Raw genomic sequence first — 25845 nt, 5'->3', positions numbered from 1 at the left:
CGAGACTAGACCAGGATTAACAATCAAGTTGATGATAACGGCCTCAGGGTAGCTGCTGGAAGTATAAGAGACGAAATTAGTAGATCAGTTTATACTATTTAGATGACACTTTTCAGGCTATTTATTTTTGTATCCCAACTTTCGAGGTCAACTTGTCTGTTATCCAGTACTCCATAGCCCAGGCCGGGGATGGAGGAGTTCTTACGGCTGCTCTACGACAAGAGATTAGTCGATTGGTCTCAGAATTTCTTCAACAAAGGTCTGGCGGCAAGTCAAGCAGTTTGTCATTTGGCCTGCAGTTTGGCTGCATGTGCTCGGTATGCATCAGGGTATTAGAAAAGTTGACGGCTAGAGACATAAGAGATGAAATTAATAGGTCAGTTTATACCATTTAGGCTCAACTCTTTGTTTATTTATTTTTGTGACCCAAAGCTTGCAGTCAGGAGTTTCTCTCTGTTCTTTTGTCAGGTTTGGATTGAATGTCTGAATGTCTATTGTTTGATTAGACTGTGTGAGTCACCAACATTGATACCAGATGTGCTGCGATCTGTACCAATTGCCTGTCCAATAATGGCGTAAGAGGCGGTGACTTTTGACAGCTGGCAGTCTGGGCGCTAAATGATACTGTTATGTACATGTCTTGGCTGAAGCGGTTCATGGAGTTAGTAGCTCTAGTTAAGACATCAGCCACTTTAAGCCATTTGGTCAAGAACATGTAGAATGCAGTTAACGGGTAAAGTCGGATGTTTAATCTAATCTAGATATTTGCTTGTAAATTGTTTCTTTCAACTGTCGAGATACACAAGGTTAAAGAAACTCGACATTTTATGAGGTACAAGCAACACATACACACACACAAAATCGAATCAACCAGCCCGAATCAACCACGTCACTCGATCCCTGTACCCCTAGCTCCCCTCCCCCGTGTGTGTTACCTTCCATACCTTGCAATCGGGGAATAATCCTCCCTCCCTCCTTGTCAGGTAGAGTCTCACTCAAGTTTTGGGCTGCTGCAGCATCGGTCAGTGCATTTTGACTTTGATGATTGATCTGATCTGGAGAACACTCGCTTCAGCAAACCCCAAACACTAGTATCAATGCACAGATGATTCCACTTGCTACTACTCCGTACATCACCTTCTTTGCTCTCTACCAAAGTAAAGCTAACTAGCGGGAATTAGGTGTTTGCTGAACTGGAGCTGGAGCTAAGAAAGGTACCACACCCTTCAAAGCACAGGTACCCAAGCCCAAGTCTATAAGGTTGCCAGTTCTGTGCCAGTTCTGTGCCAGTGCCGGCCAAGTGCCAGCGCCAGTGCCACTTACCAGCCATTTTTTAGTACTGAGAGGTACCTCTTTTTCACCGTCATCATCATCCATTCGCGACTTTCGTTTTTTTTTTCCCTCTCTCTCTCAGGTCAACCACCACCCAAACCTACCTTTCGCCTCACCATTGAAGAGGAGAATCCAAAGAGCAAAAATAATAATAGAATCGCATCTGCTTTCCCGCCCTTTCAATTCTATCATCCTATTTTCTCTCTTTTTTCACCTCTTCATCTCATTTCATCCTTTCCTCTTGGCGTTCTCATCGGAATCTGATCGGCCCGTTTGCTTTGCTTTCGTTCCGCCTCCGCTTCCCTTTCGCCGCCTTGAATCTTCGTCTCTCAATCACTCTTAGATTCAAACAAACCCCCAAAATCAAGCGGGAGCTCTTTTCGAGTCCGCAACCGCTACCTCCCCCCTTCCTAGGCTGTTGCCATGGATAATCTCGACATGCCTCCGGCTCCCACCCCACCGGCAAACAACAATGCGAGCAACACTGATCGCACTGCTAACCTGCTGAACCTTCTCAAGTTCAGTGGCTCAGGTGGCTCCCAGCTGCAGAGTCAGGCTGCGCAAGCTCGCGCTCACGGCCACAACCCGCAGCAGCAGCAGCAACAGCAGCAGCCCGTCCAGCAGCCTCAGGAGCTGCAGCAACAGGAGCATTCTCCCCAGCAGCGCCACCAGCAGATGTCGCCTGACATGCATCAGTTCAATCAGTTCCAGCAGCATGCTCAGCAGGATCGCGGAATCATTCAGAGCCCTCTCCCGGCTCAGATTCACCAGCCCTCGCCCTCCTCCGCTGATCCCACTGGTCTCTTGGCTGCTCTTATGCGCGGCGCCAATGAGCCTGAGGAGCAGAAGCATCAACAGCAACAGGCCCACCCCCAGCAGCCTTTTGGCAACGGTTCGCCTCCTGCTGATACACGCTCCTACCTGCTCAACCTACTCAACCGCCCCAAACCTAGCCAAGGTGACCAGCAGCATTCCATTCTGAGCGAGGGTTCACGTTCGACGAACCTCACCCCTCAATCTCCTGGAAACGCTCCGCCCGAAACCGCCCGCTACTCGGGCGTTTTTCAGCAGCAGTACAGTCAGCACCAGCATTCGCACAGCGGCCAGTTCTCCAACCACCAGCACCGTCAAACCGATTCGTACGCCGGCTCCCATGCGCCTTCCAACGCTTCCGACTCGTACTATCCCTCTCAGGAAAGCCAGACCGATGCATCAGCTCTTTTCCAGCAGCTGCTGGGAAACCTTGCTCAGTCTTCTCCTCAGAGCCAGAGTCACGGTCACGCTGCGCAGTCACCTAGTGGTTTGCCTTTCCAGATCCTTAAGAAGGACTCGCCCGCTGCTTCGCACCACTCGCACCATTCTCATCACTCCCACCGCCACGACCATTCCGTCGGCGCTGGCAGTGAGCGAGCTGCTTACCAAACTTCGCCTCACCAGATCCGTCGTAAAGCAACTCGAACTGCGTCTATTCAGTCTCACCAATCCGTGAAGCAGGGCACACCCCCCGTCTCCGAATTCGAGCACCATAATTCCGCGCCCAAGGCGACGGTTGCGGAAGCAGTTGAGGACATTGCCGAGCAGGCTGACCATGACGCCACCGAGGCACTTGAGCGCGCTGAGTACGAACGGGCCCAGGCTGAAATTGCCCAGGGCCTGAACGAAATGCGCAACGCAAAGTCCGAGAAGGAATTCGAGGACAGTGCTCAACATGCCGCTCAGGCCATTCAGGCTGAGCTCGACCGCAGCGACAACGAAGGTGTTCTCGAGGCCGCCCTTTCAGTCGAGGTTGCCGAGACCGTTCGTGAGATTGTTGACGAAGCGGCTCAGGGTGTCGCCGAGAGCTGGGAGAGTGCCGACCAGGACGAGATTGTCGTCATTGAGGAAAAGGAGACTCCTCCCGTCAAGGTCTTCAACTTCCCAATGAAGCCGTGGATCTCCATTACGCTTCAAGAGGAGGGAACCGAGCCGCGACCTCAGTTCCGCGACGAGACTATCATGGATATCGCTCGACTCAAGAAGGACTTTGACCAGATCGATCGCAACTTGTACACTGCCACAGAGAACTACATGGCCTACGGCATGTCCAAGCAAGGAGGTCTCCGTGTCATCCGACAGGAGGATGGTAAGGATGCCAAGATCTTTACCGACACCAAGGATCGCATTTTCAACGTCGCCATGTCTGTCACGCCCGCCGATCACGAAGGCGCTCACCGCGAGGCCATTATCGGGACTGGCATCAGTGGCACCGTCTACTGGGTTCAGATTCGCGATGGCGAGAAGGATCACATCGAGGATACTCATATGGAGCAGTACGGCTTCGCTCTGCCTCCCATGAGCTCCCAGGAGGGTGACGCCCCTGGCGGTGTTCTCAAGACCCGCGCTCGCACTTCCACAGTCCACCCCGAGTACTTTGCTGTTGGTCGCGGCAAGTCTATCAACCTCATCTGGCCTTCTTACATTTTGCAAAACAACTTGTTCAAGCCAGGCCATGATCGTGTTGTCGACACGGAAACCCTTGCCAAGCAATGCTCCTTGAAGATCAACACTGGTAAGGCCGGCAAGGACTTCACCTTCAGTCAGGACGACTCTGTCATCGTCTCTCTTGATAAGTCTGGTCGGGTCAAGTTCTGGGATGTTCGAGACCTGACCGCCGTCAAGGAGGGTTCTGACCCACGCGCTCCTATCCCCGCGCAGACCTCTCTCGAGGTCAAGGAGCCTTTGATGACTCTTGCCACCACTCCTGAGGGTGAGAAGGCCTGGCCCACTTCGGTCCTGCTCCTCGACAAGCAGCGACCCTACCAGAAGCGATGTGCTCTCCGATACATGATTGTTGGAATGAAGCAGAACCACACCCTGCAGCTTTGGGATCTTGCTCTTGGCAAGCCTGTGCAGGAGTTCAACCTACCCCACAGCAAGGAGTCGGACGCCGTCTGTAGTGTCATGTACCACTCCGCCACTGGCATGATCGTCATTGGCCACCCCACCCGAAACTCGATCTACTTTGCGCACTTGTCGGCACCTAAGTATAACCTCAAGAGCGTCTCCCAGGCCGAGTACATCCAGCGACTTGTTGCTCAAGACTCCTCCATCCCGCAGCCGGATAGTACCGCTGTCATTAGTGGTGTGCGAGAGTACTCGTTCGCTAACCGGGGCATTCTGCGAAGTCTTGACATCCTCGGCACACCTGCTATGGTCCAGGATCTTGACGAGCCCACACTCTTTGAGCTGTATGCCATGCACTCCAAGGGCGTTGCTTGCCTTCTTGTCAAGCAGACCGAGCTTGGATGGTCCAAGGACAACAAGGTCCTCGATGCAGTTGATGCCGTCGCCCAAAACGTCGTCACTGTGTCTAAGCTCAAGGCTCCCCAGCCTGCCGAGGCCCCAACTCCGGCCAGCAATGGAGAACCTGCCGTTCGTATCGTCAACCGTGGATCCAACAAGGAGAACGCAGCACCCACCCCCGGATCTCAGACCGAGTCTGTTCAGCGTGGACCCGAACCGGCTGTCCAAGCCAAGGCAAAGAGTGAGCCAAAGGAAGCTGAAACGCCCATCCAGTCCGCCAAGGAGTCCCAGTCTGAGAAGCCGGAGCGAAAGTCACGAAAGAAGAAGAACGCGGCGAACCAGGGTGATGTTGCCACCAACGGGGCCACACCTCGTGCTGGCAATAAGGATGCCAAGGGCGCAAACAACACTGCTACGCCTGCTGTCTCTTCTGAGGCACTCGATGCTGCCATCTCTGGACTTGAGGGCCGCCTGAACCTGAGCGTTGGTGAGACGCTCAAGTCGTCTTTCAAGAACCTTCATGGCAAGATTGATGACGATATCCGTGTTCGGGACGAGAATTTCAACCAGCACCAACTCAAACTCCTTGATATGGTTTCGGAGGTGCTGAACGAAAACACTCAGAAGGTCCTGGAGGCTCTTATCCACCACCAGTTCACTGAGCTCGTTATCCCCGCCATTGGAGACAAGGCTGGTGCCGCTGTTACCGATCTTCTCGATAACAAGCTGCAGCCTCACCTTGCTTCTTGTGTGCAAAAGGAGATCCAGAACTCCCTTCCTCACGCGCTCAACAGGTCCCTGCGCTCTGGCGATTTTGTCAAGACTATGTCGGAACGAGTTGGAAACAATGTTGCCACTAGTGTCCAGCAGGAAGTTGTCGCAACACTGACTCAGCGACTCACCCCTGCTTTCACTAACATTGCAACCCAGGCGTCGCAGCGTATTGCTGGTGAGCTGCATCAACAGTACCATGACCAGTTTGAGTACATGAAGTCTCAGCATGCCGCCGACAGTGTCAAGATCGACCAGCTCACGTCTCACATCACCCATCTCTCCGGAATTGTCGAGACCATGGCTGCATCTCAGGCGGCGCTTCACGCAGAGTTCCTCAAGTTCAAGCAACAACCTGTCCATGAGCTTTCTGGAATCTCTCAGAATGCCGGCCCCGGTCAACCTATCCCACACCACGGATATGCCACCTCCAGCCATCATCAACCTCAGGGAAGCCTCACCAGTAGCTACCACCCCAGTCAGGCGGCCAGCCAAGCTCAACAGTTCATTGGTAGCCCTCAGTACACTCGTGGTTCTCAGCATGTGAACAGCCCCCAGGCCTCCCAACAGGCTTCAGACTATGTTGCTCCTACTGCGAGCGTTGGTGCCCTTGCTGGTGCCTACGCTAGCCAGCGTAACCAGACTGAGCCTGAAGCGGACCATGACTTGATGCAACGCATCAGAATTGTCGAGCAGGCTATTCAAGAGGGCCGTTACCAGGATGCCATGATTCAGTGGATTCAGAGTGGTCGCGAGGAAGAGATTTTCCGTCGCTGCCTCAGCCGCTTCCCCCCCAAGAAGTTTGAGAACATGCCTCTCCTGATTCTGCTTGTTGTGATTGCCACCATCTCCAAGAATCTGAAGCCAAACGCTCGTCTCAAGGAGGAAGTTGAATGGATCGAAATGGCACTGAACGCGTTTGCGGAGGCCCTTCCCACCTTTGTAAGTTTAAACCTACCTAACTACATAAACATAACTAATTTATTACAGGAATGGGACCAATCCGGCGCTCGCGACATTATCAAGAGCACGACTTCGGCTATGCAGCTGCTCATTGGACGTATTCAGCCTCTCATCGGCGGCATCCAGGACGGTTTCCCTACGGATCCCTTCCTCGCCAACCTCGAGAGAGCCAAGCTCGACTGGATTGTCCGAACATCTGAACGTGTGCTTGACATCTGTGGCGCCCCGAGACGCTACGAGTAATCGAACGCCGTTGTCTGGCATTAAAAAATGGAGGAAGTCCTGCTGACGACCAAATTCTTGTCTGACGAGGTAGAACATGGAAACATGGCGCTTTGTCGTGGGCTAGAGGTTGCGTCTGCGACAGTGTACATCACGCTGAGGGATATGATTTCACATGGGAGCATTTCAAAACGTTTCACGATTGGTGAAAAAAGACATGCATGTGCATTATTAGAAAGATGATGATGTTTTATGGTGTCGCGGCACGTTTCTCGCGATGCGATTTGGTATCATGTTATTTGCGAAGGCATTGGAGGTATCGGAACTTTGGTGCAACTTGTTTTCTCATTTGGGATGCTATGATACCCCGGAGAAGGGGAGGATGGGGATGGAGTGTTTGTGGAGGACACAGAGGGAACAGACATGTTTCTTTCTGATTTAGTTTTTTTGGTAATTAATGTATGAGTTGCTACGAGATGTGGTGTCTGAGATGTTAAGATTCGTGCCTAACGTTTGGTGGAACTATTGTCGATATTACTTTCATGTTCAAGAGCCTCAGAATGGCATCCCCTGAACATTTCTCAAGCCACTTCGGAAGCCACGGATGTTAATGGATACATGTTTTGGCAAATGAGCATCTAATATCATGTCAGACAAGCTTTTTGGCTGCGTGGTATTTCAGCCCTAGAATAGGGGGCAGAGTTAAACTTGAAGTCAAAGTGGTTTCTCGTGTGACATTGTCTAAATCGAGTCCTCGAGCTTCTTGTTTCGACTGGAAACGATCATCAAGAAGACTGGTAACACACTCCAGTAGATGAGGTGGGCAAATCATACTGTGAACAACACATGTTGTTGATGAGGTAGCATAAGTGATTGCACATATGTCGTCTCGTATCATGTCATGAATGGAGTATGAATGGAGACTCAATCTAAAAACTCATACCATGTCATATCATTAACAGTTATCCCATACCGAGGCTAAACACTGAGTCTATCCAGTCTTTTTCTCCACGCCGAGGTCTCTACTATAGATCATACCTTGTATCTGATCTCGATAAACCTTGTCGCCGTGCCCGCGCACTCCGGAGTTCGGAACGTGGGATTAGACTCTTGATCCTGGAGTCAAAATCAAACCCGAACCGCCGGATCAAGAAATCATCTTGAATTAAACACTCTGGTATAACGTTCGATGATATCTTTCACTAAGGCCTCAAATTATTGTCATCAAGATAATCCTGAGCCTATAGATATAGGTCAAAATCATGAAGCTCAGAGTATAACTCATGGTTTCGCCTCAAGTCAGTCAAATATAGTTTGCAAAACCAAACCGATCGTCACAGAACAAATTCTCATGGTTAGAAGCGTGAGTTTCCTGTGGGTTTCGTGGTCTAACGGTTATGACTGCGGATTCTGATTCCGCCAGCGAGGGTTCGACTCCCTCCGAGACCTTTCTTTTTGCGGTTGTTTGGATGGATGCATTTTTTTTCTATGTGTGTAGGAGATATATATGATTTATTGAGTCGTTGGTTGGTGTTAAGCGTGGAAAATAAACGCTCTTGCAGAAAACTCTATCAAGCCTCAACCTCAAGTTGTGAATGAATGTACTACAACACAAGCGTCACACATGATTGTTTTACCCAATGATTTCTCGCCAGGTTCACACAACAGTGTGTATTTCCATGCTTTGGCAACAGTGTATGTAACCCTCCAAGACCAAGTCTCGCCCGATTGCAGTGAGTTGTGCCGCTGCAGCGTTGATTCGTCGGGGAACCATGTCGAGGCGAAAACGGTAACGAGCACGAGAGTTAAGCTTATTGCACTTTTCATATCGTAAGTTTGTAATTGGCTGTGAAGTGACATGCTGCATTATATGTATATGATCGACGGCTGAGGTGAGCTTATGGAGAGAATAGAGACAAGTACTGATATACTATACATAGAAGTACATACTAATTTCCATGTCATACCATGTTTCATAATCCAATAGATGATAATATAATCCGATAGCCTCTGCTAGACAGGAGACTAAGACCCTTGATACGTTCGTAGTACCCGACCCTCGCCAAGATCTTGGTGCACATGGAATCTCCTGACATGTACTGAGCATACAATAGATATCTGCAAGGTTGTGTAACATTGATAGCCAGCTCCTGCATTGTCAGAGCGGCTAGCTACTCTCCGATGACAAGCCTTTCCCGTCATGAATTGCTGCGTCTCGTGCCTGATTACCCTGTTTTGTCTACCCGAGCTGACTTGGTGAGTGGTGGGCGTAGCCATGAATGTGCATGGATTGACTATTACTATGTATATCTCCCTCTCATTTCTTTACCGTTCACTCCTTCACTTTCCTTCCTTTCTTTCCGGTTTAGGTCGTGAGACGGTCGGGTAGTTTTTAACCACTACATTCTTTAGACTGTGTTTCTATATATACAGTTTGACATTATATTCTTGGCATTCTTGTGTTTTTCTAGTACGAGGGTCATTCGCGACAATGGTTACAGCTTCAAAGAATGTGGTAGAGCCAGTGTGTAAGTCAAGTCTCAACCAAGCCCATCGCTCCCCCGTATCTAATGTCGTGTAATAGTCATCGTCCTAGCCTTCACTGCAGGCTGCCTCATCAACAGACGAAAAAACACACAAGTATCATACAATGAATCTCCAGAGGATGTCGAGGTTGGCCAACGATACATCGACTCGCCGACCCTGAAGCCAGCTCTACTGCAAAACGAACGACCGGCACGCAAAGCACCCAACTTGTTCTTTGTTCTTCTTTCACGTTTCTTCAACACGTTTCCGTTTCTGATCGAGATTTGGTACTGGAACTTGACATACTGGTACGTATTACAGTCAAACATTACATATGAGTTGCTGATCTGGTGCAGGATATACCAAGGCCTTCGAGCGTTCTCAGCCAGAACGATTGCTGGCAACGAAGACATTTTCGACCGCGCAAGAGATCACGCTCTTCAAATCCTCCGCCTAGAATCCCTCTTTGGTCTCGATATAGAACGGAATTTCCAGACATACATCATGTCCGAACAACCATGGCTCATGTCTATCCTCGCCAAGATCTACTACTCCCACATCAGCGTCGGCATACTCTTTCTCATATACATCTACACTTATCTCCCACCTTCGACATTCCAACGAATCCGTCGTACAATTGCAGTCGACAACGCAATCGCTTTTGTCATCGTCACTCTCTGGCGCTGTTCACCTCCTCGCTTACTGCCTCCCGAGTACGGCTTTGTCGATGTTCTACACAGCAAAGCTAGTAACGTCAACGTTTGGAACAACAACAGCTTCCAGTTGACCATCGCCGCAATGCCGAGTTTGCACTTTGGAACGTCTCTCTTCTTTGCTGTCTGTCTGTGTCGCTTCTCTCCGCATCGCTTCATGCGTATAGTGGCTCCTCTGTGGCCTGCTGCTATGATCGTTACGATAGTTGCAACGGCAAACCATTTTCTTACAGATGCTCTTATTGGGGCTTTGGTTCCTTTGCTTGGGTGGCGTATTAATCAGGCTGTTCTTGTTCTTAAACCTATCCAGGATTTCGTGTTTGCGCCGTTTGTCAACAGGTTGGATCTTATAGATTCCAACGTACGGACTGTTCCAAAAACTCTGTAATAGCAAGCGTGTTTTGTATATAGGTGACAGGAAGACGAGGAATGGGTATCATACATGCAAACCCATATATGTCTTTTAACCCAACATGTGTTATACCAGTGCATCATGCTTGACCAAGTAAAAATTGCCTATGGTCCAGACAAATCTCACTCGTGACTTCAAATTTAAGAAATTTATGTTGATTCGTTTATCGCCTTAAATACATGTCTATATCTCATCTATCCGCTCTTGGAGATCTTGACAACAACCTTTCCAAAGTGTTGTCCACTGGTCAAATACTCAAGCGCCTTATTCGCCTCTTCAAACTCAAAAGTCTTGCAAATGACAGGATGGATAGCGTGCTTCTCGTAAAAAGAAACCATCTCCTCAAACCGATCCTTGGGACCATTCAAGATACCCTTGAGCGTAACGTTCCTCCGCAGAGCAAGTACATTAACACCAACCTTGCCACCAGTGTCCTGCTCCTCCTCCTTACCAGACAGATAACCAACGCAGTTGATCAAACCGCCAAAAGCAACAGAGTCAAACGACTTGCGCAGCGTGCGCGCACCGCCCGTCTCAAAGATAATGTCGGCGCCGCGACCACCGGTGGCTTCCATGACGGGATCCTGCCACTCCCAGTGCGTGCGGTAGTTGATGCCCGTGTCAGCGCCTAGATCCTTCTTTGCGCGCTCGAGCTTGTCGTCGGACGATGAAGTGATGATGACGTTGAGGCCAGCCGCCTTTGCGATCTGGAGACCGGCGATAGCGACACCGCCTGTACCCTGGAGCAAAACCGACTCCTTCTTCTTGCCGCCGTCGGCGGGCTTGCCTAGAGGTCGCATGCCGTTGATGCACATCCAGGCCGTGACAGCTGCGATGGGCAGACAGGCGGCTTCCTCGTCAGAAAGATAATCCGGGACGGTGACGAGGCTGTCGGCGGAGAAGCAGCGGTACTCTGTCAAAACACCGGGCAGAGGCAGGCCGAGACCGGAGGCCATATCGGCTTCGACGACTTGGCCGGTGAGATGAGTCTGATTGAAGATGGACATGACGCGAGTGCCAACCTTGAGCTTGGGAGAAGAGCTCTGGATAACAGTACCGCACATGTCAGAACAGGGCACCAAAGCTTCAGTGTCTTGGACAGAGGCGTGGTGGTTGTAATCGCCATTGATGACTTGAGCAGTTAGCTTGATGAAGTCTGTTTCACAAAAGCCATCAACAACATACCTTCAGTATCGCGATAATTCAAGCCAACAGCATGAATCTTGACAAGGACCTCACCATCCTTGGGCTGTGGGACCTTTCCCTCTCCAAACTGAAGCTTGTCGAGTCCATCCTGACCGGTGGTCCACTGCTTGTTGGTCTCAGGAGTCGCCATGTTTGCTGCAGTTTCTGATTTTCCAAAGGGTAGATAAGAGGAGATGAAACTAGTCATGATGAATAGAGAAGAAAGGAAGAGAATAAATAGCAGTGAATGGAATCGACGTCAACGTCAACGTTAACTCTCAGTCAATGCTCTTACAAGTGGAGATGACGTCGTTGTTGGTGGATAGAGGTTATCCTATCAGAAAAGGGAACTAGATCGTTTCAGGTGTTAATGCCGGACGTTGAAGAAATGTCTTAATAATCAAGACGACAAGTTGTAGGATCATGCAGACTGAGTTTTCTCATACTTTGACAACTCGTTATGGGGCATATAACACGTAGATGAATGCAGAAAGAAGAAACATAGATGGTTGTAGAGGAAAGAGATACATGACTACTAGCAGGTATCTATAAAACAAATGGACAAAAGATAGCCTCAGGCAACAGTCATTCACCATGACACTGACATGATACCAACATGATACAGCAAACACGTATATACGATAAATGCACCACACACAAGCACGTCACTCATCTCATCTTCTAGTTTCACTGATCATCCTCTTATTCATGTTTACAACACCTACTATACTCGCTATACCATACACGCACCCTCATCCTCACCTCCGGAGCGCTCTTCGCAACATCGCTACCAGGCAAATCCAGAATTAATCGAACGGTGCCAGAGGCCCATCACTCCGGCCAACGAGGCTTACATGAAAACACAAACTGTAACAGAACCATCAACTAAATCAATCAAATCAAGCAAGTAATGCAGAACCAGATATTGTAACTTTTTTCTTTTCCATTCCAACGCGGCCTTCACTCCAACGTCAGCCGCCATTTGCGTGCCCTAGAGTCCAATAGCCGGACTCGGGCGTCTCCATATCGTCTTCATCGTCGCGGTCATGCCAGGAGCAGCGCCTAGACAGAAATTATTTGGTGGGTATAGTAGTAGGTTGTAGTCGCCGAGGCAACTCCTCCCATCGCTGGCGATGTACACAGCCTGATGAGGAGAAGCCAGTATAGCTGTCTAGACGTAACGTCGTAAAAGCGTCATAATCGTCAGGTAGTGGTCGTAGGTCTTGTCGGGGTACAGGCGAGGGTATTCCGGTTTGTGCGTGTTGCCAAGCGGTTCGTGACCTTCCATGTTTGGTTGCCCAGGTGTGTTGAAAACATTGTGTATCCAGATATCCTATCCCATACTCTCTCATCGGTAGCTGTCATCAAGTCGGCCACACTCATGGGCCACTCTCGTCCCCAACAATCTTCAAAAGTCATAAAACCATTCCCACGTAAACTATATGCAATGGGGTTTAACAAGACAGGGCGAGGCAAAATCTTGCCATCACTTCCCCAGGTATGTAAATATTACAAGTCGTAATAGCAAATGCGATGTAAAAAATGAGATGCGTCGTTTTCGTTGTCGTTAATCAACGCGCGATTGTAGCCGGCGACTGGCTTCAACGTCGCTCTAGGCTTGGCCCGCCAGGGGTCAGCGAACGCTCACACTCAGTGATATCGCGAGGCGTTGGTGGAGCTTGAGCCAACACGAGCTCCATTATCCGACGAGTCTGTCTCCAAATTAGTCCATGTTCAATCATTCCACTTCGTTTGACATACCGCTGCCGCGAGTGGCATGACCGTTAGCACGTCGTCCGGCAAATCCAGAGTTGAACTCGAGCTCGGGTCCTCGGGGCTGACGCTCAGGAGCTCCCTTAGAGCTGTTACCAGGGCGCTGGCTGCCGATCGCGCCAGGGGTGCTTCGTGCCTGGCTCTGCATGGCGCTGGAATCGTATCCCAGGTTCATGTTGTTGAGGCTGTTGAGAAGAGCCTGGTCATTCTTAGGACCGGGAGTACCACTGCTGCCGTGACCGGAAGGTGACATGGTTCCACCAATGTAGTCATTGAAGCGAGCGTTGGCGCCGCCACCCATGTTGTTCATACCAGCAGGCGCGAGGTAGCTGGAAGAGGCCTGCGAAGGGCTGGGGGTGAAAGATCGGAGATCGGCAAAGCTCTTAGCGGCTCGCAGGTTGTTGGGAATACTGTTTCCATCGGGGCTTCCGGGAAGCTCAAGGGTGGGGCCTTGTCGACCCATGGCGTGGGAGTAGTTGCTGCTAGCAGCTCTCGTCTCGCGATCCGCAGCAAAGTCAAATGTGGCAGCACGGCTAAGACCACGCTTGTGCATGTCAAGGCTGGTAGCTGGCTGGCTGTGAATGTTGGTGGTGGGCGATGGCTGCTGTCTCTTGAGCACAGTAAGTTGTCGGGACTCGGCCTCACCCATGGACTGGTGCTCGAGACCCATGTTGTGAGCAAGGATGTGGATGGATCGGCGGTGCTCAGGGGCGATGCCTGGGGGGAAGACAAGAACTTCACGAGAGTCATCACGGCGGAACATAACCAGCTCAGTGTAGAACTCGAGGGTCTGGGGGTCGTTCAGATCGACGTCTCCTGGCATGCTGATTGAGGGGGACTGAACGCGGGATGCGTCGAGCATACCGAGGTGCGAAGGTCCTCGGGCCTGAGACTGAGAAAGGCTACCAAGGGACTGAATGGAGCTTTGCTGGTGAAGCATAGGAGCCCTGTGCTGCTCCTCGAGCTGACCACGGCGCTCTCGCTTTTCACGTTCGATTCTCTCTCGCTCAGCTTCGGGGAGCATCTTCTTGTATTCAACACGCAGTTTGCGACCGTGGACATCCATTCCGTTCATGGCTTCAATTACCATGCGAGTGTCCTCGGCAGACTGGAAGTTGGCGAAAGCCAAGCCACGGAAAACACCGTTATCGAAGTGGTAGTTGAAGGCATATGGCTGGGGAAGGTGCATCTCGAGCATGATGGAAGCCAGGGTCTCCTTGCGAACTGCAAAGGGAATGTTCTTGATAACAATAGCAGTGGGAATGAGCTGGTCGGCATCGGAGGTGTTTGATCGGAGATCTGTGGGAGATCCGTGGGATCCTGGGTGCTCAACACGGAGGTTACCGTTTGACATGCTGTTGTTCATTCCGCCTTGGTAGCCCTGCATACCACCGTGGCTGCCGTGGATGCCAAGTCCACTGTGATCGGTCCATGTCTGTTTTCTGTCAGTTTGGTCCTGTCATTCTGTCGTGGCAACATACCTGAGGGAGAGCAGCTCGGCGATTCACGTTTCGCTGTCGGCCAGGGCCGTTTACGGCTCCGTTGACGGTGGCGACGCCATTTGTGTTGTAGTTCCAAGCCTGGCCGTTGTCCAGCATGTAGCCCTGCATACCACCGGCCATGTTATCCATACCTCGATGGTTGTATCCACTTGCGATTCTGTCGGCAGGGTATAGCGCAGATGAGCCTAGAGGAGCGTCAAATGGGCGTTGGGCTTGGCGGGGTAGTGAGAGTCCAGCAGAGAAGCCACCAGCGGTAGCATAGTTCTGTCTCGAGTTCGGGGAACGGTTGTTAGAGGCACCATAGTCAAGGTAGCTCATGTCGTGCGGTTGTTGCGACATTGTGATGATTGGATCCAGTTTGGCAAGGAGCTGCTGCTTCTACCCAGCAGTCGACTATACCAGAGTATTGATGGATTTTGTAATGGGCCACGCAAGATTTACGTTGGCGTAGGTAGAGATGCGCGTCGCAAAAGATATCAGATGCGTAATAAATGAAAAGCTAATGATGCGGCATCAAAATCGTCGATCGGGGTCCGATGTTCGTTTCGGTCGTAAGCGGTGTAGCTAAGAGATGAAGCACAAGACGCAGCCACGGACTTGAATGAGCAGGCTCAAAAGTTCAGCTATGTCAAACGCAAGATTTGCAGCTGAGTCCACTCGACTAAAAACGTTTGTGCTGTTTAAGGTGTCTGTTGCAAGGTTGTCGCTAGGCAACCAAAGCGGGCGGCGATGGCAGTTCTGAAGTCGTGAACCTGTAGTGGCAAGCGGGCGAGAATGTAGCCAGCACAGCGAAGGAGGCCTTTTTGCAAGTCAAGTCCTGTCAATTTCAGGATTCCAGCGAAAGTGGCGGAGCAACGTCAGAGGCTACTTTTTGACTCGTAGTTCGGCAAGTAGTGCAGCCAAAACGACAGCGAAATGTTCCAGGAAACAAACAGCTACGTCTTCAAGTAACAAAGTATTTCAGAATGCTGTTGAAGAATAAAATAGTGTTGCGTTGCGAAAAGGGGAGTGGATTGGGATTCGCGCGGCAAACTCGTCTCTCGTTGGTTGCAAAAAGTCGTGGATGGATTTTCGTCGACGTAAGGGCTGAAGCTCTGGACGAACCAGAATTGCGAACTACGGAGGAGTATGTAATCAAAGGTAGGGAGAGAGAGAAGAGGGTTAAAGTGACTGTGACTGGGAGGAAGTCGACAAAAAATTGGGGGGAGGAGAGGGGAAGAAGAAGGATTGAGGAAAGGGGGTTGTAGAAGAGGTAGAGGGGGAAGGAGAGAAGAAAAAGAAGATGGAACAAGTCCCAGTAAATGTCCGTGATGATCTGGATGGAACGGGAAAACGGCGGACGGGAGACGGGAGACGGGGGTTTGAAGAGAAGGTGGATGGGTTTGTGGTTGGGGAGGTGACAGCGCTTTCTCGTTACGTTGTGCCTTTTTTTTTCTTTCTTGCTGCTCTTCTGTCCTGGCTACTGGCTCTGTTCTTGATCTTTGGTGTGCCCAGGTAGGAGTGGAGGCCCTTAATTTTTCCCTCCTGTCTTGTCTTGACCTTGCCTTGTCTGGTCTGGTCTTGCTAGGGAGGGGAACAGAAAAGATGACTTTTGAAGTTCAAGATAACAAAATAACTGGTCTCACGAATCACCCCCAGATACAAAAAGCATAACTCACTAATTTTGTCTCTCATGCCTCGAGCAGCCAACTTTTCCGATCCCCCAAGAGCCTGGGACCCATGAGAGATGATGAGATGGAGGGTCCTGACAGTGCCTGCACTGTGACAAGCCACTCGCCAGAGGTACCCATGGCGTAAATTGGTGGGGTCTTGAGCGCTGTTCAATTACCTCCTGCTGGGAAGCCCACTGTGGATCAGCATGACCCCCTGAGATGCCCTTGAAAGCTTGAGATTGAATGCCCGGGCATATTGAGATATACAGACAGCATCGACATAAAGTATATAATGCTACGAGTTTGCCTCACGATCCCACAATGAATTGCTATATGATTTTAATCATTTACTTATGCATACAGCACTGTGCTTACTTAGCATTAGGCTCCATGCTAAGAGATGCATTTCTCAACTCTCTAGCTCAATGTGGGGGCTTGTGAAAAAAGTGACGATGGGAGGCTGGCCTGGCCTGTCGAGTCTCTACCGCAAGTTCACAAGCCACCTCTTTCTTTACTTGGCATTGTCAGCCTTTTTCTTTAAGAGGCTGACTGTATTGGACGTCGATGCCGGCATCTTTCTAGAAGGGTTATCGAATCAAAATCTCATAATGACAGTTGATAGATATTCACTGGACAACTTAAGAGCTACAGATTCAACTGTGGCAGATATGGACAATACAACAACAGTGCGAAATCAGCAACGTCATCTACCTGGGCTGGGCCCAGCGCTCGAGTTTAGTTCAGTGGACCGCATAACATTGGGCACGCAGACACGCCAATTGTTGTGTTTGTTGTCGTTACCATCATGTTTATCTTCTGGTCAAAGGATTGTTATCTAGCGAATTTATGTTGTGCATATCACTCTGCATCCAGATCTGGTATTACATGCATTTGAATCAAGTTTTGGTGGGCATCCTTATGCAGTGCATGTTACAATTCAAGCCTTTATCGTCACACTCTACTTTTACTTTTGGGTTCAATGACTGACTCTTAGTGACAACCTGACTCGATGGGATACATGAAACCTACTTTTGACTCAGTGCATTGTATCGTTATTCAATTTGGAATTCAACATGCTGTGTATAATTCAAGGTAGCCAGCCTTGGAGCACAACCTCGAACCCTTTCAGCTTACCTGCACTATTGTGTAGCACTGTTCCAATACTTTTATTGCAATGCCCAAGGGGTAGTCTAGAATAGATCATAGGGAGTTGATTGTCATTACCGCCGGAAAATCTTGACCGTCGGTATCGTCCCCTAACCGGCGTATCATCTTGGAGTTTGGTTTGTCTACTGCACAGTACAGTACGTACGCACGATGGAAAAGTAATTACTTCGTCTTGTTTAGCTCCAAGGCCCCTTTTATGACATGACCCGGCTTCGCCTCCCCGGGAGATGCTAGTAAAGATACAGTAGAGACTGGCGGCGACTGTACGGACCCGATACCATAGCGTAGGTTACCATATATTATGTTGTGCTAGGTGATCACAAAGACAAAGACAAAGACAAAGACCTCACATGAACTGAACCTGTCGTGTTCGCGCTCGGACTGACATGACCATGATTGCTTTTTTGTCTCGCATTTAAACCTGCGTACCGGTTCTGTATGGTAGCACTGAGCTTGGGTTGCGAGTTTGCGAGATGACCCGTCGTGTCGTATCGTTCCCCAGGAGCGCTGCCAAGAAGATTTGCGAGGCTTCAATTAGACTGTACATTCATGCGAGATTTGACAGTCGGTTAGTATGTATTTCGAGATGCTCATGAACCATGATCTCAAGCCACGTGCCTCAGTCCATCTGCGGCTCTTTGTTGACAAGCCTTTTTGGGGCTTTCTTTTTGGCACCGACTTTATAATTAGCATCCATGATAATTTGACACTTTGACCATCCTAACGTCTTCAACGCTGACGACGTGGTATTGGCATCCGAGCGGCTGTGTAGCAGGCGCAGGAGATGAGCACAAGTGAAATTAAACAGCATGACTTTACCTTTTTGCGCGCAGACCGGAACTGATCCGACTTAATAAGAATAAATCTTCTTGTCATGAGATTTGCTTCAACTACCGCAGTACATGTCAACGGCCCGTCGGGCGGGAAGCCACCTAATCAATGGATGCAGTGGAGAGTACAAGGTCTACAGTGTGAGGTTCTAGGCACTAAACCCGCCTAACGACTAACGTTAGCAATAAACTTTGCTAAAAAGGACAGACAGACAAGAAAGAAAAAAGAATCATTAAAGTGCCCGCCGTTTATCAACAAACATCGCCTAGGAGACGCCATTTCTCTCAGCTTGCTGTATATCCACGTCATTACATTACCGCAAGACATGCACATTCAACGGCAACGTTAGTGAGTGACGACTCCATGCCCTCGAGCAAAGCCCCTTTTGCTTTTCCAGAACCCAGAGAAACTGCTTTGTCCACCATGACGAAGCCAGGGTCATCCTAACCCGCCCACCTGGGCCGATATCAGGGGGCCTGGTCTGGCCTGCCTGATCTCAGGGGACTCCCCAGTCTCTGGGTCGCCGTTCGTTGACCGTATGTACAAAGTACTGTATTTGTATCCGTAAGCCCCGGGATAAGAAACGAGGGGACCCGGGTCCCTGGAAATTTGAGCTGAGGGGTTGTTATTGTTATTGCTGTCTGTTACTGTTGCTGTTCGGCTCACGACAACGTCCAGTAACTCCTCCGTCAGTCCGATACTCAGTATATCAGTCCCTGGTGGATCTCATTCTAATGAGGCTCATGTCCTATGTCACAGAATTCCCTTGTCCAAGACTCTTGACTGGTAGGTGAAGCATGTCGCCTTCATCTTCTGGACCCTCCTCTCCTTTTTTCCTGTCTCTCTCTTGCTCGGCTCGTTTCGTCCGACTCGCCTCGTGTTTCTTAATTTTCTCAAGTCATTTAAATATTCGAGAAGGCCTACTAGCGCATTCTTTTTTTTCACTTATTTCGCCTCGCTAACAATAGAAAGAAAACAAGACCAATCCAAGGCAAGAAGAAAGAGGTGAGAGAAAGTGAGAGGGCCCTGTTAAACTGAATCAACGTAGTCCCTGAGGTCTGAGGAACCGAAGAACGCCTAAGCCAAGCGAACATCCCAGCTTAGCCTCATCTCGCCGTCGCTCGCTTGTCATCACCCCCGGAGATGGCGGCTCATAGATCACGCGGCCATGTTCTCTCCACCCCTGGCCAAAAAAAAATAAGATGAAAGAAACTCGTCAAAATGCTCTAGAAGCTCCGGCAGACGGATCTGCTCCCCGGTCTCTGTTGACATGTGTTTGCTCACCGATCTACGGACATGCATATGGATATGGATTGATGGATCCTTGCGGTATTGCATTACTGGCGAGATGCACAATTGCTTCACCACAACTCTCTTTCTCTCTCTTGCTTGTCAAGATGTCCACCCTTTTTGGTTGCAACCATTTATAGAAGCACGTGTCTCACTGGAACCTGATTCACATGAATAAACACAGTCATGAGACCGTCTTTTACGACACCCACAGGTCGCAAGTTGGCCCAGCTACAGTATTTTCTTGTCTCAAATATCAGAAACCTACATCACAAACCGTAAATTGATGTCTTATTCGCATGTAGCCATCAACTAAACGTGCATACTACTAAGCTTGGGTTGGTGGGGGATCGCCGTCAGCCGCAGTGACGCCCCATTTCTCTTTCATGAACCTCACGGCTCTGTTCCATGATATTGCCACCATAGACACTACCTCAAAAGACACAAACAAGCAGATATGATTTGATGACCTAAATGGAGATCAGGCACCAACACGAAGTAACATCTAATAACCAACGACCCATAGAATGGTAATCATTACCAAAGTGCCAGTTCATCGGCATCCGTCATGCAGGCCTCCGCCCTCGCCTCTTGCCTGCAGCTATTACAGGTACAGGCACAGCTGCAGCTGCAGTTCGAGCTAGTGAATGCGACTTCGGCCATACAGAACGTCTCGTCTCTTTTTGAGCTGTCGTCGAGCCTCGTCAAGCAACATTGCCCCTTCGGATCCAGCTGACACCGATCCAACCACGAGGCAGCGAGCCACGACCTCACAGACAGTTGTCACCAGTTCACGCAAAGCCAGGGGCTACAACACCCAAACGACGTTTGGGAAGTCTTTCCGACAAACACTGTGCAGTAGACTCGTTCCCAACGGCCTCTGATTTACCTGGGTCAAAAGTGAGAGGTCATTTTCAGCTGGAGTTGATTGACAATCAGAGCAGGGATGCAAAAGCCTCTCGAATCCTACATCAAGGATGCTGAAGGTTAATAGCATGCTTTTGTTCAGCAGATACCCTGTATTGAGTCAAGTTTTCGGCGACTCTGGAGAGTCCGATTAAGTGAATAGACTACAGCAAGGGTTAGACCTTTTCTGCTATTAAGTCAAGTTGGAATATATTGACTACCCAGTAAGTAATAGAAAGGTTGACCTCTGAGCTTTAGGATGTAAAAATGAACAATTCAAGAGCATGATCCAGATAGCATAAACTAATATCTAATTTCGCCTCTTGTGCTTCGATCAGCATTTCTGATACTTTGGATCGCCAGGAGGCGGTCCTGCCTTATTGATGAACTGCTCGGTACAGTTGAGAACTGCAACAAGAGGGTATGCGAGTACCCTGAAAAGAAAATTGCGATGAAACTTTTAGTTTTGTTATCGATATGACGTTGGGCCTGGCTGTCTTCCTCGCTTGAACAACTCATCTTCGCCTTGGGCTACCCTTGAGTCCGATAGGTCAGCATCAACCATCAACCAGCATCCCTTATTGAGCATGCAGTAGTAAGAATCATGATCTTGATCATGACATAATTCTTCATTCATTCCCTATTCCATTCACAAGCTTTCAGCGTTGCCTTGGACAAGAATATACAGTCAACACATCATCCAGCTCCTCGTTGTTGGGCCGCCATCTCCCCTGAGCACCTCTCTACGTGCAGCTTTAGAACACTAACTGTCTTCAAGTTTAATTCGGGTTTATTTACAACCAGAAATAAATGATAATAGTGTTCTTTTTTGTCTTGATCTTTATTTATGTTCATTTATCACAAATTACAGCTATAATAACATGCATGCATCACAATCCGTTGAGGTTCTATCCACCAAGCACACCCAACTCGAGAGACAGTCAGAATAGCTTCTTAATACCTGAGATTCTAGTACAGTCTGGCTTGTACCACATTTTAGTTCAATATCGCAAGTCTCTGATAGCAATTATGTTTGTGTTTGATACGTTGTGCCCATAGAAGTCCTCGACCTTTGTCGCTCTGGGTGTGTACTTCCCAGAAATACTGGTTTCCCGAAGAGGCGAGTTCGGCTAATAACCCGAATGTCCACTACATCTCTTATCCTTCTCCTGATAATTGAGACAGCAGGCTTGTGGTGATCAGTAGTGTTGAAGAAATTAAAGAGTGTTGCGTTGACTGTATCGGCGTAGAGGTCCGCTGTCCATTTCACATATTCTTCAACTTCTGCCTGTCTATTTCCCGAGTTATTCTTCTGTATGGTGCCCCAGAAGTCTATGCTAGACGACTTCCAAGGTCGAATTGCTTCATTTAAGTTGGAAATTTGTACCAACTAGCTCGGCAGAGCACCTGATGACATGACGAACGACTCGTGACGACAAGAAGCAGTGAAGCAAAGCCCAAGATATATCCTGGAGATTACACTATCTCTCACTATGGTGATTAGCTCCTCATGGTGAATTACAGCGGAGCGATCGACCGCAATCATCAGTTGTTTGATCAGTTTGGATTTACACAAGACTCAATGCATGGGCTGTGGTACCATTCCTGTACTTCAATGAAGAGTTTGGACTAACCTGGTAAATCCATTTACAGAATACTACCGCAATATCAGTTTTCAACACAAAATAGAGGATATTAGGCACGATACATGTCATTGAATTCATCGTTCTTGCATCACTTCTCGAACTCCTCCGAGTCTTGAGAGGTAAAAATAAGCAGCCTGAGAAGCGTATCTTAATAGCATAAACCAATCTACTAATTTATATAGCCTCTCACATCCAGTGGTTATCTCGTCCAATACCCTGGGGCCAGTATGAGGTATACTTATTAATAAAATATTTGTTTAAGTTACAAAGATAAACCACTATAATCCAGATAGCTTGATGAAGAAATCCCATGGTTTAATATGCAACTGCCTTGAAGATGCAAGTGCTGTAGGTTAACTGCTAGATGCAACGTGATTGGTCGAGATACTGCAGGCAAATGCTCGGCTAACAACAGCCATGGCCGCCACATTTAGCCACAGCGGGACATGATCATCTCCAGGCCGAGCCTTGGTTTCAACTGTTCAATGCCAACAACGATGCCCTCAAGCATATATCAAGATGCTCAAGCTTGCTACAAACCGCAAAGTTGACGCCTCTGCATCGGAAGAAATGCTGATACATGCTATATGATCAACAAGGCAATCAATCATTTCTAGGTAAGACAGAGCCATCAATATGCGGCAAGCCGTTGCTGGCATGACAGCAAACAGAGATGAGATGAGCTCGAGTGAGTATCAACACAGCTCCTTCACCACGACTCCTGGAAACTTGGAAGAAGTCTTCCTCAAATCTTTGTCCTCTGTTATATCTCATTTGTCCTCCTCAAAGACTTTGAGGCCCTCAAACCCACGTTTCAGTGGATGCGATATCTCGAGCCTCTTCTCTCCCACAGCCTTTGGTGGCCCAGCTTCTCGCTCGGATGTACTTCGGATCTTGCAGCTCTCAGCTGCGGGCAAAAAGCCAAAGCTACCATGTACGTACCACCAAACCATTGAACAGATCAGGTCGTTCTTGCTAGAGCCCAGCCTGTTTGTCTGCCTGAAGGAACAACCTAGCTGCAGTACATCAGCACCGCACCACCGAATCCATCACACCCACTAAATTTCTGCCACTTCGATTCCTCGATCCCGCGTTTTTTATCATCAACAACATCAATCGATTATTCGACATATCGGATACCGCGTTCGAGTCCTTGGACACTCATCCTCAGATTTTTGATACTTTTATCTTACGACTTTTTTAACGCGACTACATCGACAATGCCTGGTGGAAAGGGAAAATCTTCTGGCGGAAAGAGCTCCGGCGGCAAGACGAGCGGTACTGAGGGCGCCAACAAGAAGCAGCAGAGTCACTCTGCTCGTGCTGGTCTTCAGGTGAGTTTCGACTCGAGAGCTAGCAGGGTACCATGAGCTCGCTTTGTCCACCCATTTGCGCGCAATCCATGTCCCGCATCCCATGTATTTCCAAGTTCCATGATATACCTCCGACGCGTCGACCATCTCCGCACGACAAAGAAAACCTTTTCCCAAAATGACAGCGCATCATTTGTTTCAACCCACCCGCGCGTTTTGGCCGGGGCGACGACTTTGCATCAGTTTCACCGATATTCTTGGACGACTACCGACCTGACTTGGATTCATGATGGGGCAATGCGGGACAAGACGGAATGCGCATGCAAAGACGGCTCGGAAAGCAGAGCTCATCGGGGACTGCTGATCTGTTCAAAATCCAACTAACATTGTTCTCTTCCAGTTCCCTTGCGGTCGTGTCAAACGTTTCCTCAAGCAGAACACCCAGCAAAAGATGCGTGTAGGAGCCAAGGCTGCTGTCTACGTCACTGCCGTACTCGAGTACCTGACTGCTGAAGTTCTGGAGTTGGCAGGCGTAAGTTCATTCCCGATCAGTCTACTGTTGCCTAGTTTTGATGCTGACTTTCACAGAACGCTGCCAAGGACCTCAAGGTCAAGCGTATCACACCCCGCCACCTTCAGCTTGCCATTCGTGGTGATGAGGAGCTCGACACTCTGATTCGTGCGACAATCGCCTACGGTGGTGTGTTGCCACACATCAACCGCGCTCTACTGCTCAAGGTTGAGCAGAAGAAGAAGGCCAAGGCGCTCGAGGGTTAAAGAACAGGTCTCCTATCGGGGTTTAGTTTTGCTTTTTCTGCTTCCTTGGGTCTTGTGGTATACTAGTTTATGGGACGGTAATGCATAAATTCGAATTCGACGGTGGCGCCGCGTCGCAAGAATGAGCGGACGTCCGCACGACCACAGCTTGAATATTTTTTTGGCTGAAGATGCCTGCGCTTTTGAAAGAGGCACACGACGAGCTCTCGCGTCGGCTCGAGAAAGCCGGTGCAACGACGAGAGGGTTCTCATTATGACGAAACGCCATGTGCTATTTTTACTGCGTGAGCGGTGTACAACAACTGTGTTTTCACCTCGGGTGTCTGGTACGGGATGCGACACGGAACCGCTGTGCTGATGGACAGGATTAGGTAGACACGGAAAATACGAGTTCCTGGTTGGTCGCCGAGATGTGTTTTCATATTATGTCTGTATACGCAGGTAACTGAAATGAAGCTATAATCTCCCCTCATGATGCAGATGCAGCCGCTTCCAATATGTCATTCGCTATATGCTCCCAATTTACCATTCATTTCCTTTGCAACATTCCATGCATGCTAAACTCACCAGTCCGCGGTGTCCTCATCGTCGTCACGCTCCTCTCCTTGTTCCCCTTCGTCCTCATCACTGCTGTCGGGAGAAATCTGGGATGCTGCGAACCAGTCGTCTTTTTCATCGTCTTCATAGGCGGCAAGGATTTCATCTTCGTTGTCAAGATCTTCTGAGCCTGTGATTTCTTGATCAAATTCTGGGACAAGGCCGCACAGAGGAAGTTTGCCGACATCCTCGCCGTCTTCGCCGTACACTGGAATCCCCATGGCCATTGTGCCAGCGATCACCTCGTCGGGTCTGTTCATGAATGCTTCAAATCTTTCCGAGTGACACTGGCTTGGGTAGTCGCAGTCGATCTCACAGTTGTGTGTGTTGCTCATCATTCGCTCCAGGCGCTGCTGTGTTATTTCGGTACGTCGCTTGGTCTCAATCTGCGTCTTCATGACCCGGCGCTTCTCGCCTCTCAGTCCAGCGAGATCCTTCTTGTTCTGTTGTTTCCACTCCTCGGGGTTGGCATTGTATGCGGAGCGGAAGCGTCGCCAGTCGTTGTGGACGGTCCAGTAGTCGTAGTCGTGGTTCTCAGCTGGCCGGGTGCCGCGATGCTTCTTAATGCAATGTCGGCGTCTTTCCGGGCTTGTGCGAGAATGACCGATCATGTTGATGCCACCCACGGTCTTGGTCTTGAGGCAGCGGAGACAGCGCCGGGCGACGGCGAGCCTCCAGGTCGAATTGCAGTGGCGGCATCGCCATGTCCAAGAGGAGGGCTTGCCAGAGGGAGGAGTTGCTGAAGGATTGCAAGAGTAGGACAACATTTTGGGCGGTGGTGTTTCGAGAATAGTCGTGGTAACTTTCATGACAGTAGAAAGATGTATAATGTTTAAGCTCAAATGGAGAAATGCTTTTTGATTGAGTCTGTTTGGAAGTTGTTGTATGTGACAGGAAATAAATCTGATTCCATGGGCAATTGAATGAATTTATTTATCAGTTGCTTCCATGAGGATGAGAGGGGGAATCTACAAACGGAGGCGAA

At 49.3% G+C, this 25845-nt stretch overlaps 7 protein-coding genes and 1 non-coding gene across 8 annotated transcripts; 5 read left to right on the top strand and 3 right to left on the bottom strand.

The window, feature by feature from the left end:
- Nucleotides 1–1755: 1755 nt before the first annotated feature.
- FGSG_01632 (uncharacterized protein) lies at nucleotides 1756–7025 on the top strand (the record flags this gene model as incomplete). Its single annotated transcript, XM_011319154.1, has 2 exons — nucleotides 1756–6327; nucleotides 6376–7025. The coding sequence occupies 2 exons, from the start codon at nucleotides 1756–1758 to the stop codon at nucleotides 6589–6591; spliced, it is 4788 nt and encodes a 1595-aa protein (XP_011317456.1). The 3' UTR covers nucleotides 6592–7025.
- Nucleotides 7026–7947: 922 nt separating this feature from the next.
- FGSG_20534 lies at nucleotides 7948–8019 on the top strand. Its single transcript has one exon. It is a non-coding gene; the product is annotated as a tRNA-Gln (tRNA).
- Nucleotides 8020–9061: 1042 nt separating this feature from the next.
- Nucleotides 9062–10197, top strand: FGSG_01631 (uncharacterized protein; the record flags this gene model as incomplete). Its single annotated transcript, XM_011319153.1, has 3 exons — nucleotides 9062–9098; nucleotides 9155–9404; nucleotides 9453–10197. The coding sequence occupies 3 exons, from the start codon at nucleotides 9062–9064 to the stop codon at nucleotides 10195–10197; spliced, it is 1032 nt and encodes a 343-aa protein (XP_011317455.1).
- Nucleotides 10198–10344: 147 nt separating this feature from the next.
- FGSG_01630 (uncharacterized protein) lies at nucleotides 10345–11597 on the bottom strand. Its single transcript, XM_011319152.1, has 2 exons — nucleotides 11407–11597; nucleotides 10345–11353 (listed from the first exon to the last, which is right to left on the bottom strand). Exons 1-2 carry the CDS (start codon nucleotides 11555–11557, stop codon nucleotides 10416–10418), a joined length of 1089 nt encoding a protein of 362 aa, XP_011317454.1. The 5' UTR covers nucleotides 11558–11597; the 3' UTR covers nucleotides 10345–10415.
- A 1459-nt stretch (nucleotides 11598–13056) lies between these two features.
- Nucleotides 13057–15020, bottom strand: FGSG_01629 (uncharacterized protein; the record flags this gene model as incomplete). The annotated part of the gene is made up of 3 exons (XM_011319151.1): nucleotides 13057–13118; nucleotides 13168–14614; nucleotides 14661–15020. 3 exons carry the CDS (start codon nucleotides 15018–15020, stop codon nucleotides 13057–13059), a joined length of 1869 nt encoding a protein of 622 aa, XP_011317453.1.
- A 7789-nt stretch (nucleotides 15021–22809) lies between these two features.
- Nucleotides 22810–23235, top strand: FGSG_01628 (uncharacterized protein; the record flags this gene model as incomplete). The annotated part of the gene is made up of 2 exons (XM_011319150.1): nucleotides 22810–23107; nucleotides 23204–23235. 2 exons carry the CDS (start codon nucleotides 22810–22812, stop codon nucleotides 23233–23235), a joined length of 330 nt encoding a protein of 109 aa, XP_011317452.1.
- A 158-nt stretch (nucleotides 23236–23393) lies between these two features.
- FGSG_01627 (histone H2A.Z) lies at nucleotides 23394–24263 on the top strand (the record flags this gene model as incomplete). The annotated part of the gene is made up of 3 exons (XM_011319149.1): nucleotides 23394–23507; nucleotides 23887–24018; nucleotides 24075–24263. 3 exons carry the CDS (start codon nucleotides 23394–23396, stop codon nucleotides 24261–24263), a joined length of 435 nt encoding a protein of 144 aa, XP_011317451.1.
- Nucleotides 24264–24826: 563 nt separating this feature from the next.
- On the bottom strand, nucleotides 24827–25627 carry FGSG_01626 (uncharacterized protein; the record flags this gene model as incomplete). The annotated part of the gene is made up of 1 exon (XM_011319148.1): nucleotides 24827–25627. The coding sequence occupies one exon, from the start codon at nucleotides 25625–25627 to the stop codon at nucleotides 24827–24829; it is 801 nt and encodes a 266-aa protein (XP_011317450.1).
- Between the last annotated feature and the right edge of the window lie 218 nt (nucleotides 25628–25845).

This window comes from Fusarium graminearum, chromosome 1, assembly GCF_000240135.3.
Source record: "Fusarium graminearum PH-1 chromosome 1, whole genome shotgun sequence".
NCBI lineage: Eukaryota > Fungi > Ascomycota > Sordariomycetes > Hypocreales > Nectriaceae > Fusarium > Fusarium graminearum.
Note: the sequence above shows the minus strand (reverse complement) of the source record. Positions and strands in the feature narration are given on the sequence as shown.